The sequence below is a fragment of the Lissotriton helveticus genome, chromosome 9, assembly GCF_964261635.1.
Source record: "Lissotriton helveticus chromosome 9, aLisHel1.1, whole genome shotgun sequence".
NCBI lineage: Eukaryota > Metazoa > Chordata > Amphibia > Caudata > Salamandridae > Lissotriton > Lissotriton helveticus.
This window is the reverse complement of record NC_136070.1, coordinates 123,777,600-123,795,921: the sequence shown is the minus strand read 5'-3', so window position 1 is coordinate 123,795,921 and position 18,322 is coordinate 123,777,600. Positions and strand designations below refer to the sequence as shown.

General features: G+C 43.3%; 1 protein-coding gene across 6 annotated transcripts in view; it reads left to right on the top strand.

Moving 5' to 3' along the window:
• The window catches only part of SMOC1 (SPARC related modular calcium binding 1), a 651,789-nt gene that overhangs the window by 470,566 nt on the left and 162,901 nt on the right, over positions 1 to 18,322 (top strand). For all 6 annotated transcript variants that reach the window (XM_078659597.1, XM_078659602.1, XM_078659600.1 and 3 more), the window contains one exon: positions 12,121 to 12,203. In XM_078659597.1, coding sequence (XP_078515723.1) covers positions 12,121 to 12,203 — 83 coding nt within the window. The remainder of the gene's footprint in view (positions 1 to 12,120; positions 12,204 to 18,322) is intronic.

The window sequence follows — 18,322 nt, the reverse complement described above, 5'->3', positions numbered from 1 at the left end:
TATTGAGGTATGGAATTAGAATCCGGGGCATTGGGGTAATGAATCCGCAAAATTTTCTGTCTCGCTGATTTGTGGCGATGACAACATTTTTATTCCAAATGGATCAGGAATTGGGTCCCATTCTTCTTTGAGACGCAACCGGAGCGTCTCACACCAACCTCTTGTTGAACAACGAGAGGTTAATGTGTGTAACAAACAGTACCCTATTCAGAACACTTCTGGACCTGTGGAAGACAGAAGAAGGACTGTACCGGCTGTTGTGAGGAAAACCCTAAGGCTGGTTCTGCTCCCACTTGTACCCAGGACAAAGAAGTGGACTCCAAGGGTCAGCTGGCTGACCTCCTGTTAAGCCATAAGGACACAAAAAGCTGCAAGAAGCCCACATTTGCCTGGTGTTGGAAGGTACCCCTGCCAAACTGCAAAAGTTGGGACAATTTGCAACATTTGCTGGTTTGTTCCACTGAAAGAGATCTGTCTTCCAGAAACATTTGTAAGTCTGAACCCATGAACATCACCGAGAGTGACACCAAGCTGAAGCCGATCGACATCAAGACCTTCCTGGGCAGAGACGCCAGACTTCGCCCGCTCACAGCTTTGACACCTTTGTAAAAGACCACACAGGGACCCGCGTACTTCAGCAACCCACTTTCATCAAATTCAGACCTGGATCCAGCCTACAGCTTGTCCCGCCGCCGCCAACAACCATCTTTTCTCCAGAAAAGTTTCTAAGTCAGAAAGTAAAATTTCCACTGATACAAACCTGGTCTCTGTATCTGACTGGTAAGCCATTGCAGTCTGCCTTATCATTTGACTTTGACCTGATCTAGCTTAATTGTGCCTGAGGTTGACGCTTTGCACTTTTTGGCGCTATTTGCTTTTAAAACTTAAAGAAAATATATCTCTGCTTTCCCTTATTGGATTTTTGTTGTCTTGGTGTCATTTTTCCACAAAAATATCTTCTATGACTATATTATTACAAAATTGGAGCAAGATTCTTGCTATGTTGTGTTTTCAACTTTTTAATTGTTTTGGTACTTCTAAATGCTTTACACCTTTTTCTTAAGTTAAACTTGTCTGCTCTGTGCCGTATCTACCAGAGATAAGCTCAGGTTGAAATTATTTAAAGCTTTACAGAACTGAACATAGTGACATTATTGCTTGTGATGGACTACTATCCACCCCAACTAATAATCCACTTTCTCATAAGCATTTTTGTTGGAAAAATACAAGTTACTTACCTGTACACTGTGGTTCTCCAGTTCTTTTATATATTCACATGCTTGAAGCTTACCTGTCGTCATGATGGGAGTCCCACAGCAACAGTAAAAATAGCAATACTGAAACATTAGCATAGACCTCAATAGGAAAAGAAACAACAATTGTATTAAACATTCAACATCATTTTATAACATCTAAAGCTCAGCCAATCAGAGTAGCGACTTCAGAATACCTTTCCCCTACAGGGCCACCATACCTCTGGGTCGCACACATAGGTAAATTCATCATTAGTTTTATTGGTTTAACCAATCATCCGTTTCTCTGGGACAAACAAAATTCCCTACGCGTTTCGGTCATGCAGAGACCTTGCTCACGTAGAGGTATACAATGGTGAACCTAATCGGGGAGGAATGAAGGATAGCATGTGAATCTATAAAGGATATCAATACTGGAGAATGTCAGTGTACAGGTATGCAACTTGTTTTTTCTCCAGTATTATATCCTTTATAGATTCACACGATTGAATCCGACCAGTAAGCAGTATCCCAAAATCAATAAAAGGATGGCATTTGGAGGCGAAGTATCCCACCATGACATTAAATAAAACGCATGTAAGGCAAATATAAGATACATAAAATAAGGTATATAAAATGCAAAAATAAAAACAGCAAAGAGAATTACAAAGAAAAGAGGCTAGAAGCCGCATACCTTATGCAAAGAGGCGTCATAGTGCAGCTTGCCCAACTGCTAGATCCGCTTTTCTTCCAACCATCAAGGCAGTAATGCTTCGTGAATGTGTGAGCGTTCGCCCACGTTACACCCCTGGAGATGTCAGGTAGCGATGCTTCTACACACAAAGCTGAAGACGTAGTAACCTTTCTTGTTGAGTGAGCCTGTGTCTTTGCAGGCAGTGGACAACCAGCTTGTTCGTGGCAGAAAAGTATCCCAACGAGCAATACTAGCCCATGTCAAGGCTTGTCCTTTTCTAGGTGCAGAGACCTCTGACCTCCCAGTCAGGGTAACTGTTCTCCCCTTGTGCAGCTACATCGTTGAGGCACTGCCCCCTGCACCTTCTGGTGTCCCAAGTAGGTGTTTGAGGCCCTCCTCCACACTCTACTCCTGCTTGCGCCTCATCCCAGGTGGTCCAGTGGAAGAGCCTGCTCTTCTGCTGGTCCGCTCTGTCAGCCCTTTTCTGTCTTTTTCTGTTTGCTCTTTATTCTATCTTTTTCTATTTTTCTTTTTTCTGTTTTTATCTTTTGCCTATTTTTGCTGTTTCCTCAGTTTTTTCCTTTTTTTGCCTTCTTCTCACCACTGCTTCCCCCAGCCCCTCCCGTGTGTTCCCGCCTCCCAGCTGCTCTCCTTCACCCTGACCCCTACTTAATAGCGGCCACTGGCACGCCAAAGACAAGCCGATCTGCGCCCGTGCGCGACCAGACTGCGACAGGCACCCAGGATCCTCGATCCACGACCCCTCGCCGCTATAACCACAGCACTCTCCACACGCTGAACCCTGGACGCAACAAAAACTACCAGCTCTTGATGCCGAGCAACTCCCAAGGCCTGTTCTCCTGCCGACACTGCCACCTCACATTCACCGATCTCCGGACCCAAACAGCCACACCAACCCACCAGCGTACACAAACCCCTGATCTGCATCTTCTTCAACATGCACTCCCTGCACAGACACTCAGTAGAAGTTTGGGACCTCCTCAACACACACTTGCCTGATGTCGCCTTCCTGACAGAGACCTGGACCAACACCAGCTCTGCTCCCAACATCACAACCGCCATCCTCGATGGATACAAGATCCCGAGGAAGGACCGCCTGGATGAGGCCTCGCCTTCGTCCACAAAAGCTCCCTCAGACTGACAACCTGATACCCAGAAGTTGCCTCGCCTCCCATGGAACACATCCACTTCCAGATCCAGCCCAACCCCAGAATGACACTCCACGGGACACTCGCCTACAGACCGCGTGGACCCCGCTCCCCGTTCAGCAATGCCATTGCAAACTACATCGCTCCCCTCGCCCTCGCCTCCACAGACTACATTCTGCTCAGAGACCTGAACTTCCACCTAGACAACCTCAGCGATCCCAACACCACTGCCCTCTTATAGAACCTCGGCAACACTGGACTGAAGCAACTCATTTCCCCCCACCCACACTGCAGGATACACTCCCGACCCCATCTTTGCCGGTGGAAACAACATTTGCTTCAGTCACACAACACAGTCTCTCTGGATAGACCACCACTGCGTCCATTTCTCCTTCTCAAAACCCACCGTACACAAGCTCAGGCCACGCCTCTCAAGCAGAAACTGGAGCAAAATTACAGAAGAACACCTCACCTCCGCCCTCAGCTGCACTCCTATCTCTACCATGACAGACGCCAACACAGCAGCTAACGAACTTCACCAATGGATTGCCAACTGCGCCACCACTCTTGCCCCCTCCTGAACTCCGCCAAACGACACAACACGAAAGGAACTCTTCACCATCATACAAGAATTCACCAGACTCCACAGCGAAACTACTGATGTCCCTTCCTTCTAAGACCTCTGCAACAAACTCAGCTCCTTCTTCCACCACAAGATCAGTACACTCTATGACAACTTTGACGACCAAGATCATGGCAGCGACCCTCCACCCTCCACCAGCGATGCCGCCCAACCGACCCTCCTCACCTGGACCCCTGTCACCACAGAAGACACTGCACAGACTATGAAAAGCATCCACTCTAGAGCACCCACTGACCCCTGCCCACCGCACATCTTCCACAGGGCTGCCACCGATATCGCATCAGAACTACCATGGACAATCAACTGCGCCCTCGAAGCAGCCACGTTCCCTGATGACTGTAAACACGCTGAAGTCAAACCCCTCCTCAAGAAGCCCTGCGCAGACCTGACTGACCTCAAGAACTAGAGGCCCATTTATCAATCAATCAATCAAGAAATGTATAGAGCGCGCTACTCACCCGTGGGGGTCTCAAGGCGCTGGGGGGAGAGTGGAGGGGGGCCGTGCTGCTACTGCTCGAACAGCCAGGTCTTGAGGTGTCTCCTGAAGGTGATGTGGTCCTGGGTCAGACGTAGGTGGGTGGGTGGGAGTTCCATGTCTTGGCGGCCAGGTAGGAGAACGATCTTCCTCTGGTGGTGGTTCTGCGGATCCGTGGAATGGCGGCGAGGGTGGCGGAGCGGAGCTGGCGGGTTGGAGTGTACAACGTGAAGCGTCTGTTAAGGTATTCAGTTCCGGCGTTGTGGAGTGCTTTGAATGCATGGGTGAGGAGCCTGAACGTGATTCTTTTGTTGACGGGGAGCCAGTGCAGGTCTCTCAGGTGGGCGGTTATCTGGCTGTGTCGGGGGATGTCCAGGATGAGGCTTGCGGATGCGTTCTGTATGCACTGGAGTCTGTTCTGAAGCTTTGCTGTGGTTCCTGCATATAGTGCGTTTACGTAGTCCAACCGGCTGGCGACGAGGGCCTGGGTGACCGTCCTTCTCGTTTTGGTGGGGATCCACCTGAAGATCTTTCGAAGCATGCGCAGGGTGTTGAAGCATGAGGACGAGATGGCGTTGACTTGTTTGGACATGGTGAGCGAGGAGTCCGAGATGAATCTTAGGTTGCGTGCGTGGTCCGTGGGTGTCGGTGGGGAGCCCCGCGCGGTGGGCCACCAGGAGTCATTCCAGGCAGATTGTGATATTTCCAGGATGAGTATCTCTGTTTTGTGTGAGTTTAGCTTTAGGCGGCTGTATTTCATCCATTCCGCGACGTCTTTCATTCCTTCCTGGAGGTTGATTCTGGCAGTGGCTGGGTCTTTGGTGAGGGAGAGGATCAGCTGGGTGTCATCGGCGTAGGTGATGATGTTGAGGTTGTGTTTGCGTACGATGGCGGCGAGGGGGCTCATGTAGACATTGAAGAGGGTCGGGCTGAGAGAGGAGCCTTGGGGTACGCCGCAGATGATTTAGGTTGCCGCGGACCGGAAGGGAGGGATGCGGACTCTCTGGGTTCTGTCGGAGTGAAATGAGGTGATTCATTCCTGGGCCTTTCCTTGGATCCCTGCATCTCCTTATCTCCCCTTCTCAGCCATAGTCACCAAGAAAGTCATCAACACCCAGCTAACGCACTTCATAGAAACCAACAACATCCTTGACTCCATCAATCCGGATCCCGCAGCACCACAGCACAGAGACCGCCCTCATAGCCACCACTGACAACATCCGCACCCTCCTTGATCAAGGCCACACTGCAGCCCTCATACTACTAGACCTCTCAGCAACGTTCAACACCGTCTCCCAGCGCACACTAGCTGCCAGACTCCACGACGCCGGTATCTCTTCTCTCAGGCAGAACACAAACACTAAGACGCCTGCACTTCCTCTCCGAACCCACAGAGATCAGTACCCCATGGATTCTCCCTAAGCCCCAAGCTCTTCAACATCTACATGGCCCCCACTGACAGAAAACATGGACTCAACATAGTATATTACGCCGACGACACCCAGCTTATCCTCTCCCTCAGCAAGGAACCCAACATCACCTGGCACAGTTTCCAAGAAGGAATGAAGTACGTTGCATCCTGGATGAGCAGCAGCTGCCTGAATCTCAACACTGAGAAAACAGAAGTCCTCATCCTCGGGTCCACCTCCTCTGCATGGGACAACACCTGGTGGCCCCCGCCCTCGGAAATACCAACCCACCCACCCCTACGGACCATGTCCGCAACCTCTGCATCATACTCAACTTCTCACTCACCATGAACCGCCAGATCAAGACTGTGCCCTCCACATTCTTCAACACCCTCTGTATACTCCACAAAACCTTCAAATGTATCCCCCCCAACTCCAGGAAGACCATCACCCACGCACTCATCACCAGCAGACTGGACTATGGATATGTGCTCTAAGCCGGAATCAGAAAAACGCTCCTTCACAAACTCCAGACCGTCCAGAATGCTGCAGCCAGACTCGTCCTCAGCATCCCACAACAGGACCACATCACCCAGAACCTCTGCGACCTCCATTGGCTCCCCTTCAAAAAAAGAATAGCCTTCAAACGGCTCACACACGCCTACAAAGCCCTCCATAACACCAGACCCCAATACCTCAACAAAAGAATATCCTTCCATGCCTCCCCCGCATCCACAGGGCCAAAACGAGTGGCAGATCCTTCTCCTACATTGTGGCCCAGACCTGAAACAAACTCCCCCTCATCAGCATCAGAGGAACCCAACCCTGCACCTATTCAGAACAGACCTCAAAACCTGCGTCTTCGAATAATCAAGGAGCTGCCTGCTTCCCCCTCCCCTCTCATTCAGCGCCTTGAGTCCCTCACAGGTGAGTAGTGCGCTTTATAAACCTGTGATTGATTGATTGGTTAATTCATTGAGAGAAAAACACCAGTAATTGAGACGATTTGCAAAAAGACTTCGTTCTTTGCAGATAAAACTTCAAACAGTATTTAATATCAAGTAAATGCAAAGCTTTTGCCGCTGCTGAGGATGGATTGGGAAAGAATGTAGGTGGAACTATAGGTTCATTGAGGTGATAAAATTAAGGCACTTTAGGTATGAATGAAGGATTAGTGTGCAGGATTACTTTGTCTGGTAGGAACTGAAGATATGGCTCTTTTATGGTAAATGCCTGGATTTCACTGATACGTCTAGCTGACGTGATGGGCAAGAGAAAGGTCACCTTCCAAGAAAGGAACTTCAGCTCGCATTTATGGACAGGCTCAAAAGGAAAAACAGAACATTATTTAGCTGCCAAAGTACTGAGGAGGTTTAACGGGTGGGTAAGACCTAAAAAGCCCTTTAATAAACTCTTTGATAAGCCTTTTGGATCACAATGATGATTGATGTCGACGTCCCCTGTACCTAGAAAAAGAAGTGAGGTGGAATTTTATGGAAGAATGTTAAAGTCCTGCTTTGGCTAGATGTAGAAGATAAGGCAACACCTGCTCAGGTGTGGCAGGAAAAGGATGATATGACCTAGTAGAACACTAGGCACAAGATCTCTTCCATTTAGCCATGTAACACTTGAGTGAGAAAGGGGCTTGAGTCTTCTGCAGTACTGACCTGCATTCCTCGGATACGTTCAAATTTCCCAAATTTAGCATATTGAGGAGCCAAGCCAAAAAGAGCAGAGTGTAAATTTGAGGATGAACTACTTGGCCCTGGTTCATGTGGAGAAGATACACCTTTGGTGGAAAGTGAATGAATGATAGCACACTCTTATAGGCGATACAGCTCCGTGTACCAGATTTGTCTCACCCATCCCGGGGGATGAGGATAAGCTCTCGCTTCATCTTTTGGAGAACTCGAGGGATGAGAGGAAACGAGGGAAGACGTAGGCAAACTTCCCTGCCCATGAAAAATAAAAGGCATCTCCCCAAGAATCTGGCTGAGGATCTCTGCAGGTGAAAAAAGTGTACTTTTTGTTGAGGGACATATTAAACGACCTTCGACCCTGTCACCAGGCAGGTCGCTCCCCTCACCGCCACGCAGCCCCCTGTCTGACCAGAGAGACTTCCTGTCATACGACATGCGGTAAGAAATCTGAGGTATGGTGGCCCTGTACGGGAAGGTTATTCTGATGGTTCTAATCTCATTTGCTGATCTTTGGATGTTATAAAATGATGTTGAATGGTTAATAAAATTGTTGTTTCTTTTCCTATGGAGTTCTAAGCTAATGTTTTAAGACTGTTATTTTTTACTGTTACTGTGGGACTCCCACCATGATGACAATGAAGATTCAAGCATGTGAATCTATAAAATATACAATACTGGAGAAAAATAGTACAACATACTTTAATACCGCTCAAAATAATGTCTTTCATCCGACTCCTATGATGGAGTTAATTTGCACAATTAAGCACTTTTGTCAGTACCACTACAAACAGCAACTAATGATAGTTTGACGCATTTAGCAACATTTTTTAATAAAAATTAACAATTATGAATATTTGACAAAAACCTTTTGAGAATTTTGGGATCTTTGCTTCTTACGTGGTTTTGGCAAATACGATGTACTTAATGTAGTACTCTTTCTCATGAAATAATAATTCCCAATGTCCACTATGAGAAACTGCTCGATCCATCATATGATGGAAGAATGTGATCACTATTAGACAACTGAACATCAAGTTTTCAGGCTTTCGAGTTTTTTAAACTAATAAATGGCTACTGTTATCACTTACTTCATAAATACATACTGAAAATGTTAATTTCCGTATGTAACAGATTTGTTTAGTTCATTTCAGTGCAATTTGGTTTGCTCTATAACTATGTATTATGAATTTTACATAAATTAGGATAAGTATTTATGAAATTAAGTTGTTTATAATTTGACCTTAGAAATTCCAGATTTTTGCTATAAGTGCATTGTGTGCTTTTTCTTTGTTGTTTAATTCAAATATCTGGATACTTTTTTCAACTTGGTCACCGATTTCTCCTTTTCATTATAATATCTCTATGCCAGCACAGATAGTATTTATTTACTTTGGTTGTATTATCATTTGAGGCTATATTTTTTACATAGTTAAAAAGCACATACAACTTTAGCTGTCTCGGATTTCAAAGAGATCTTCTTTTAGCTGAGTGGTCAGTAACTCAGTAACCATCTATTCAGGTAAGATTGTTGGCAACTTCAGGGCGATTCAAAAGATCACCATCAACTTTAAACACCTTGGGACTGATTCACAAAGGTAAACTTACACTTTCATGTAAGCTTATATTTTTCTATTAACTAACTATGAGTTAATAGTAAGTTTAGGACTGTGGAGACTAGACAGTTGGAGCAGAGCACTCCACAAATAAAAAGATAGGACAAATAAAAAGATAGGACTGTCCTATCTTTTTATGAGAAGAGCTCCCCGCACCGGCCGTGGAGTCTAAGCAGTGGAAAACTTACTATTAACTCGTAGCTTGTGAATACCCAAAAAACATAAACTTACACAAAAGTTCAAGTTTACCTTCATGATTCAGGTTCATGCAGTCTGACACTTAACACTGCCTTTCAATGTCACACATATTTCAATCCACTGCAACACATAGAAAAATATAAGCAGCCTGATGGAATGCACTCAAAATATAAGTCAAATTGCCAGCCCTTGCCCAAATAGCAACGCATAAGTAAACACAGCATATAATTTTTTTTATATATAATGTAAACATAAATAGATGTCCAATCAAAGGTTCAACAAAGTGATAAGTGGTAGATCCCTCTCAGTAGTTGCGTATACGTTTTGGAGCAGTCTGTGGAGTTACCGAAAAGCAAAATATAAAGGCATTTAGGAAAAAACTAAAACCAAATATTTAATAGGCTAGGTACATGAGAGGGTTGATTCTGTGTTGGGGCAAGTGCTTGGATCACATATTTTTGTATCAGTTGTATAGAAGCGCTGAAAAAAGTTATGTAAAAATATGTCATGTTTATTCCACTAAAAACATTTCTTTCAAGTGCCGTAGGGAACTTTATGGTTTAACAATTCCTTTGCCTCTAGAAACAGTATTACTGTGCATACCCAAAATTGAAAACATGGTAAGGGTTCAGTTAATACATCACTTTCTATTTTCAGAGACCTGAATCACACATACTTCAAAATAGCATTGTGCACAACATGTTAAATTGCATCAGATAGTATTGCAAGAGGAGCCTACACTGGACAGTTGATGGTGTGAAAGAGAGTTGTCTGTGACTCTGGATAACAAGAGTGAAAAACTAGCATTGGCAAAGCCAAAAGGTCGTTCCTGTGACTCCTATTGACTTTTCCCAATGTTTGTTTTTGTACTAGATGGCTCATGTGTCTGTACATGCAGCAGCAGCTGCCGAGTTGGAATGATTTTTTCTTCAAGCCAAAGAAAAACCCATTTCTAGATGGCAGCAGTGTACAAGTGCACACAGGTGACATAGTCGTTATGATATGTATTTTCTTATGCTTTAAGAAAGGAAGCTGAAATGTAGTATGAAGAACTGTATAAAAAAGTTATTAAAAGAATATTCCACATAAGTAGTTTACTATTCAGTTGCTAGGAATAGATGTGAAAGTCACTGGGAAAAGAGGAAAAACTGTCAAAAGTTTTTTTTGTAACATTTTAATTAATTTTTTTGACATTACAATTCTCAAAGAATTGTTTATAGCGTGTACATTTCACCATAGTAGCGAAAACAAATAATGAACTATTCTACCCACCACACCCTCCTTACAGACTCAGCCGTGCATTGTTATTCATGCTTGGCGGCCAGCACCACATTTGTACATGATAACACAATTACATTCCATATCCTTTGTATTTTATAATGAGCGTACATCATCCCTCGTCTTGCCCACCATATTTTTATAAGTGACACCAATAAGTATGTATGGGTCCTTCTATTATGCATGCACATCTGTAGCTATAAATTCTTCCAGCATCGCGTTCCATTCCAGTGAAATGGGTTTCTTACGCAATCCCCTATGTTCCCCCCCCCGCTTAAGTTCAGCACCCTCTGCCCTACCCCATCTAACCATTTCATTATACTAATCTAATACCGATGGTGATTTGGCAGTCTTCCATCTCCTAGTAATATTTCTCTTAGCTAATATCAGAGCCAGATTTGCGAATTTGCAGACAGGGCTTCCCTTCTTTCCTTTTGGACCTAATCCTAATAGGAAATACTCCAATGATACACTGTTCCTTACCGGGCAACACTATTCACTATTCTGTGTACTGATGACCAGTAATGGGTTAATCTTGGGCAATCCCATAACATATGTAGTACAGCTGCATTTGAGGAGTGGCATCGGGGGCAAGTATCCGGCGTGTCTGGAAACATTAAGTTTAATTTGTGCAGGTTCAAGTAGGCACAGTGGACAATCATGAGCTGTATGAATTTAAATGTTGGGTTTCTGGATACATTTCTTGGGTATTCCAATAGTGTTCCCCATTCTTTATCATTGAGTACACAGCCTACGTCTGTGTTCCATTTGTCACAAGTGGTCTGGAGTGACACTACAGTGTGTGTTCGAATCCCTCGGTACAACCATTTTGTCAAGTGACTTCTGTTGCCCATCAAGTATTGCATGTGAGTTAACTTGTGTGTTGGAGGTTCTGTTCCCTCTGTGGCCGAGGCAGATCAGATATTTTGAGCGATATTTGCCTGGAGCTGAAATAATATGTTCGGCACCCTGGTGCTCTCACGAATGTGTCGTGGTTCATCAATGTACCATCCGTAAAAACATGCCCACTGTGTTCACACCTGTCTCCACCCAAACAGATATATGCCGAAGTGTTACCGCCCCCGACGGTAAGGGGAGTCCCATTAGGGGGATATTATGAGCATAAGGGGTCAGTGTCTTTGTGTAACGTGTTGCCTTTTTCCAATACAACAATGCAATTCTTAACAGTGGTGGCACTGTCGGAGAAATTTTGCTGTTTGGTAGCAAAAGTGTATGTAGTTCCCCCCGCTCTCAAGCATAGCAAGTCATGGCGATTTCTTGTAAATTGCGGCCAATACGCCAACCACTGCAATTGGCTGAAAGTTCAAAAAAGACATTTTAGACAAGTCAGAACAAAAACTGTCCAGTTTCATGAAACCCAGGGTTAGCATGGGCATGAAATGTGAAAGCTCAGTTTCAATAAATCCTGCTCTCTTGTGAAATGAGTGGTGAAAGTGATCTCTGGCAATACATGTATTACTTTGCAAACAACAATATGCCTGGTATACTCTGATGCAGCGGTGCCATTTAACATTTCCTATTACTTTAATCTATGAAATTGTTATTATTTTGCTGATTCTAGTGTAATATGTAGTTCTAAGAATACATTAACATCTCATATAAGTCACAGCCAGAGTTTCCAGGAGGCTTTAGTTAATATATTTGATACTTTATCAAGACCTATCTTTTTCCTTATTGTCTTTCCCTAGCTATGAGACACCAGTTTGTGAAAGTGATGCAAGATGGAAAAGCTCAGATACAGATGATCCCTTTAGGGAAAGGGAGTTACCAGGTGAGAAACATATAGTTTGTATGAATTGTTAGATGAACAGCATGGATAGATTAAAAGCAGACACTGATACCTTATTTATGATGGAATGACTATAAAATAAAGATCTCTAGGATCTGGAGATTAGTTATCTATTGATCTTGGTGGATGAAGCAGGGCTGAAAGGAATTGTGGTTGTTGCCTGGGAGGAGTTTGCAATTAGCCAGTATGTTTACATCATTTGCACATTGGTTGTGAAAAAGGGCACAGAAGTCAATGTATCCTTTGGCTTTAACCATCTTAGATCAAAGAAAGCCAACTGTACTAGCGATCAATTATGATAATCCATTATGTATTGTGTTAGTTCCATGATGAAAGTTTGTAGTCCTATTACTCTGTATCCTTAGAGAGAAAGAGAAAGTGAAAGTGAAAACAAGCACAATCTTGTTGGTCACAACACAGTTTAGTAGGAAACCCTGCTTCACCCCTGGTAGATGTTGTACAGGCAGTAACCATTGTTCAGGGAAACTGGTGTTAGGTTTAAGCACTAAAGTTAAGAACACAATACATTAAAACACTCAAACCAATTTAGAAAAATGTAGAAAATGCAATACACAATATCACCCAACATTCTTAAACAGATTAAGGGGTGGAGAGGAGTGGGTTTATCAAGTTTTATGGCACAAATGTCAAACGATTCCCATAGGAACAATGAAGGTGTAAACGTCACTGTCGGACTATGTGTATTACTGAAAAACGACCAGAACGGGCAGCTCTTGTGGTAAAAATGAAACAAAAGTAATTACCAGCAAAGAAGTCTACCTCACATCAGCCAGAAGGTCAGGTGCAGAATCAGTAATTTTCCACACTTGTTCTTTCCAACAATTTCAGTGTTTCTGACAGTGGTCTGTGAGATTTCATTCAAACCTCCAAGGGAGAGGCACATTTCTCTGCCTCTGCATCTTTCTACAGCTACGAATCACAATCTCTTGGAAATGCTGGTAATGCAACTCCTGCTTCCAAGAGATGAGGGCCGGCTCCTAGGGTCAAGGTCTATCTCCTGTCAGGACTTACACAGTGTCCAGTTCACAACGGGGAAGCTGGACTGCATTTTGTGTTACCTGAAACAGTAAACAGAAGGCTAACCGGGTGACCCTTGAAGAGCAGTTCCAAGCCTTGGGTCCAAGTAGAGATCATGAATTCTTTGTGCTTGTTTTAAGAGTACTTGAGACACAATTCTTCCTTTCTTCAGATGTTCTTCTAGGTCCCGAAGTGCTCCAAGGAGTTTGTAATAAGGTGTTGTTTAGATCCTGTGCATGGAGAATTCCCTATGACCAGGCTTGGCAGAATTCTCACTTAAACTGAACCCACTTTTTCACTACTTCCTGACTGCAGAGTCCTTCATCCAAAATGCTGTCAGGCTTCCCTCTAGGATCCACTCTTGTGCAAACACCCCCTACCCCAATATGTAAATAGCTTATAGACATGCTGTTGCCAGAAACAAACGGATGCCTGAACAACTCCTAAATAACTCAGCCAAGCTAAGTGATCATTTTGCTGTATAATAGTCTTCCTGGTTATCTTTGAAGTAGCTGTCTTTTCTTCTATCGGCCCAACACTTTTTACATCATTTGAATGCTATTTACACAAGCATTAGAGGTAAGACAGACACCAAAACTGGTTTGATTAGGTTGTCTTGGCTTTTGAAGTGGCTATATTGTCATTTATTGGATGCCACTTTGTATGTTATTGGAATTCTATGTACAACCATTACAGGACAGGCAGACATAAGAGCTGGTTTAAGTCTGGTTGTTTTTCAGGCAACACAAAGTACACTTTTTAAAAATGACTTTTCCACTACAGCCATCAGAATTCTGCTTTAACCATTGAATTAGATTTTCGATAAAAAGTGAAAAATAACTTTCAAGCAAGTTTCCATTATTTTCTCTGGCCAAATTATGAAAATAGGGTATTATTCACACTTTGGGGATTTTAGGGCAAAATGTTCCTTTTCCCGCAAATGGCAGCTGCTCTTAACTGTTCACTGTAGGCACATACTTTTCTTTAATATTTAGGATATCTGGCTATTATTCATTAAGCTCACCCACTTGTAGGCTTATTTGGCATACTTGGGGGTGACATAAAAATGGATGGAAGTAGTTTTCCTGCATGGCAGGGCACTTTTCCCTGCCAGGTGTTGCTTCATGGGTTTTAAAACTGCAGCCAGCAAGTACACTAAGGTGCTCTGTGGCTTCATACATTTTAGTCATACATGTGGGTGGTATAACTATACACTGCTACCTATATCTGATGTTTAACTTCCATGTCACTTGTGTATTTCTTTCTCCAGCTATGATGGCCTTACTGGAAAGTGAAATAAGCAAATTAGGCATAACCAAGTTTAACCTTATGCTTTCAGCGGTAAAGCACATGCACAGTGAGACTGAAAAAACAACTTCACACTGCTCGGCGTGCTAACACCAACTAGTACCTGAAAATAAACAGCCCATAAATATGCCAAGACTCAAGAGAGACCACTGAGAAAAGCTGAATGAGCAACAACCTTGTTTTGTTGTTCAGTATCCTTGAGACTAGCCACAGTGCTGCATTGGGAGGAGGTAGGTTCCTACAATGTGAATTCTGCTCATATGATCCTATCTCCCAGACCATAACTCTCGTGTATGTTTACCTTAAGCTGCTATCTATAGAGTCCCTATCAAGTGCAACTCCATTTCCCTTGGATTTCTTTGATGAATACATCCATTACTTCTTCAGTGATCGGTGGGGTAGGAGGTTCTGTGCCAGATAAATATGGGGCTAACGTGGAGTTAGCAGAGAATTGTTCACTTTCTAAATGTGGCATTTCTAAAATAGCAATTTTAAATCCAACTTTACCAGTAAAGAGTATTTATCATTGCCATTCCAAAGATATACAGCATGATGCAGCTATTCCTTTCCAATCAGGAATTATAGCTTAAAAGTGTACTAAGTAATATCCAATGTTAACCCTTGAGAGGGGTAGGCCTCACAGTAGTGAAAAATGAGTTTGTGTGCCTGTCACAACCAGGATATGCAAAACTTAACAGTACATGTCCAACCTTTTACTAACACAGCACCCTGCCCTATAGGCTACCGAGGGCCTACCTTAGGGTGACTTATGTGTAATAAAAATGGCGTTTAAGGCTTGCCAAGCAGTTTTACATTCCAAGTCGAAAAATACAGTGACCTGCACACACAGGCCCTGCAATGGCAGGCCTGAGACTGGTTTGAAAGGCTGCTTGTGTGGGTTGCACAATCAGTGCTGGAGGCCCACAAGTAGCATCTAGGTTACAGGCTCTAGGTATATGGCATACCACTTTACAAGGGACTTATAAGTAAACAAAATATGCCAACTGTGTATAAACCAATGTTCATGTTTAGGGGAGAAGCACATGCAGAAATAAAGCCTTTTTAATATCTGAAGCTCCTATTTAAAATATGTTTAGTGAAAAAGGGGCTTTGCGTCATTTAAAAAAAAGAATGCTCTAAAGTGGCTATGCACTAAATGATGTCACAGTGCACCTCAACCCAAGAAGGCATCATCAAACAGAGGAACATTCTAGAATAGTCATTGCTGGGGACCATTAGCGAAACAGGATTCCTTTTCACAAGATGGACCCTTTAAGCTTGAGGAGAATGCTCTTGACCTGAGATCAACGGCCCAATTATTGGGCCCAATGGTCTCAACAACACAGACAAACATTAATTTAAATTGTGGCCATCACCTGTGTCATGGTTCAGGTCCAGTTACCCAAAAGGATATGGGCTGAAAATTGACCCAAGAAAAGTAGAGTGTTCATCCTGACAGATTTGGAGTCCTTAACAGCTAACTTATTTCAAGTCTGTTTTAAAAAGAAAAGTTACGCCTTATTTGTTTCCAAAGACGTCTTCCAAGTAGTAGTCTCTATTGCCATCTTATAAATTAAATGCACATCAAGTTAAAAAAAACATGGCATTACATTAAAGAGGCACAGACACAGCATAATGAATTTAATATTCTAGCTCACCTAAAACATGACATCACAGTAAAGGAACACTGATATGATTTTACGCATACCATGATAAAAAAAATGTCATAATTTAAATGTTACTAATTCATTTTCATTCACAAAGCCATATTAACACACAAACACAAAAAGTGAAATATGCACTTGTACACTGGGGTCAGTTATAGAGAGCACCAATGTAAATATTTCTGCTCTTAGAATTTTTAAACACAATCATTCAAAATATCTTAGCACACTGTAGGGACTGCTCCTCGTAGCGCCATGGTCCTCAAACAGACAGTGTCTGCCTGGTTTGTCAGTGTTTACCAAAGAGGTGAAGAACAGTACGACCCTTTTAGTGGGCAGGCACACAGACACAGACGTACACTCAGACAGACACATGCACACTCTCACATGCATCTAAATAGAAAATCCTACACAGGAGAAAGAATTGGAGGAACACGCACAAATCCCAATAAAGTAAGAGATGAGTATTTAAATTCAAAGTGATCCTCTTATAGGAGGTGCCAGGTAAGTATTGAAAATGCTATAGGCTACCTGCCCCCACCTTCCCGAAGGAAAGAAACAGACAGACTTTATTACTATCTATGATTCTATCCAAGACTGCGCCAATAGACCTGCCACTGTTCCTACCTCCTAATTTACTAGCATTTGCCTTGTTCATTGAGACAAGATGAAGTTCCACTGTAAGGTCTCCTAAGTAAAATAATTTTATATATTTTCCATTCCTTTTGCTCTCCTATATATATATATATATCCCATTTTAGATATGGCATGCTGTTGAAAAACCACATTTCCTCATAGGTATCACACCAGAAATGCTTCACTTTGCCATACTGACTAATGCAGGTGATCCATCTGCTGCTAACTTCTTTTGCCACAATAATTGCTTTTTATGTACCTCAATTCAATGTAACCTAAGGGTTTTGGATATGTGGATATTCACTGAATCGCTAAAGCAGCTGATTCAAAATAACTTTTTCGGTCTCGGCTAGACAGCGTTGTCTCGAAGAAATATGTTGTGTTTCATCTGTGGGCTTCAGCCCACCCACAGGCTTCCCATTTGCTCTCCATCATCTGTCTCACATTCTTTATCACCATTTGTTAATGGCATGCATGGTCATGCCTCTTATTTTTATTTTATTTATTTTAATGCATTTTTATAAAGCGCGGACTTTACCCGAAGGTGTCAGAGCACTGTACAACAGAACCAGTTACGTTACATGAGAGAACTGTTGCAGGAATAGAACAAACAAAAATAGCATGCCATCGAGTCGTAGTAACGAAGGCAAAAGGCACACAATCTCAAGCACAGTATGAACAGACTATACAAGCAAAAGTAAGAATAAATATGACAAATTTTACAATGCCTAAAGAACTTCCTGGCGACCAATAGCAGGCCATAGAATCAAAACAACGCAGGCAAAAGGAACACAATTTCAAACGCAGCAAGCACAGGATGTACAAACAAAAATAAAAATATATGTGACAAATTTACAATGACTAAAGAACTTCCTGGCGGAGTCTGAGAAGGAGGGAATTAGTTCTGAAAGTGTCTTTGGAATAAAAGAGATTTGAGGTCCGCTTTGAAGACCTGGATGGAGGTGATGGCACGAAGCGAAGGAGGAAGAGCGTTCCAGATTCTCACCGCATTACCTGAGAACGATTGTGCCAACAATTTTTCTCTTTTGAAGGAGGGGTTTCAAGAAGGAACTTTTCCGCATTCCGAGAAGGTCTTGAGCCTCCAGACAGTTTGAGTTTATTCGCCAGATAGCGAGGGGAGGAAGAGTGCAAAGCTTTGTGGGTGATGCACGCTGTTTTGTAGATAGCTCTAGCCTCGATGGGAAGCCAGGGACAGGATAGGAGTGATGTGGTCACTTCGTTTGGACCCTGAAATGAAGCGAGCTGCTGAGTGGAGGACAGATTTGAGGGGGGAGAGGTGAGATTTGGGAAGGCCAGTCAGAAGAGAATTACCATAGTCAAGTCTAGAGAGAACTAGCGATTGGACAAGGGTTTTTAGGTCATTCTCGGGAAAGAACCGACGAATCCCCCATAAAAGTCGCAGCTGATAACGTGCGCTCTTGGCCATGGAGTTGA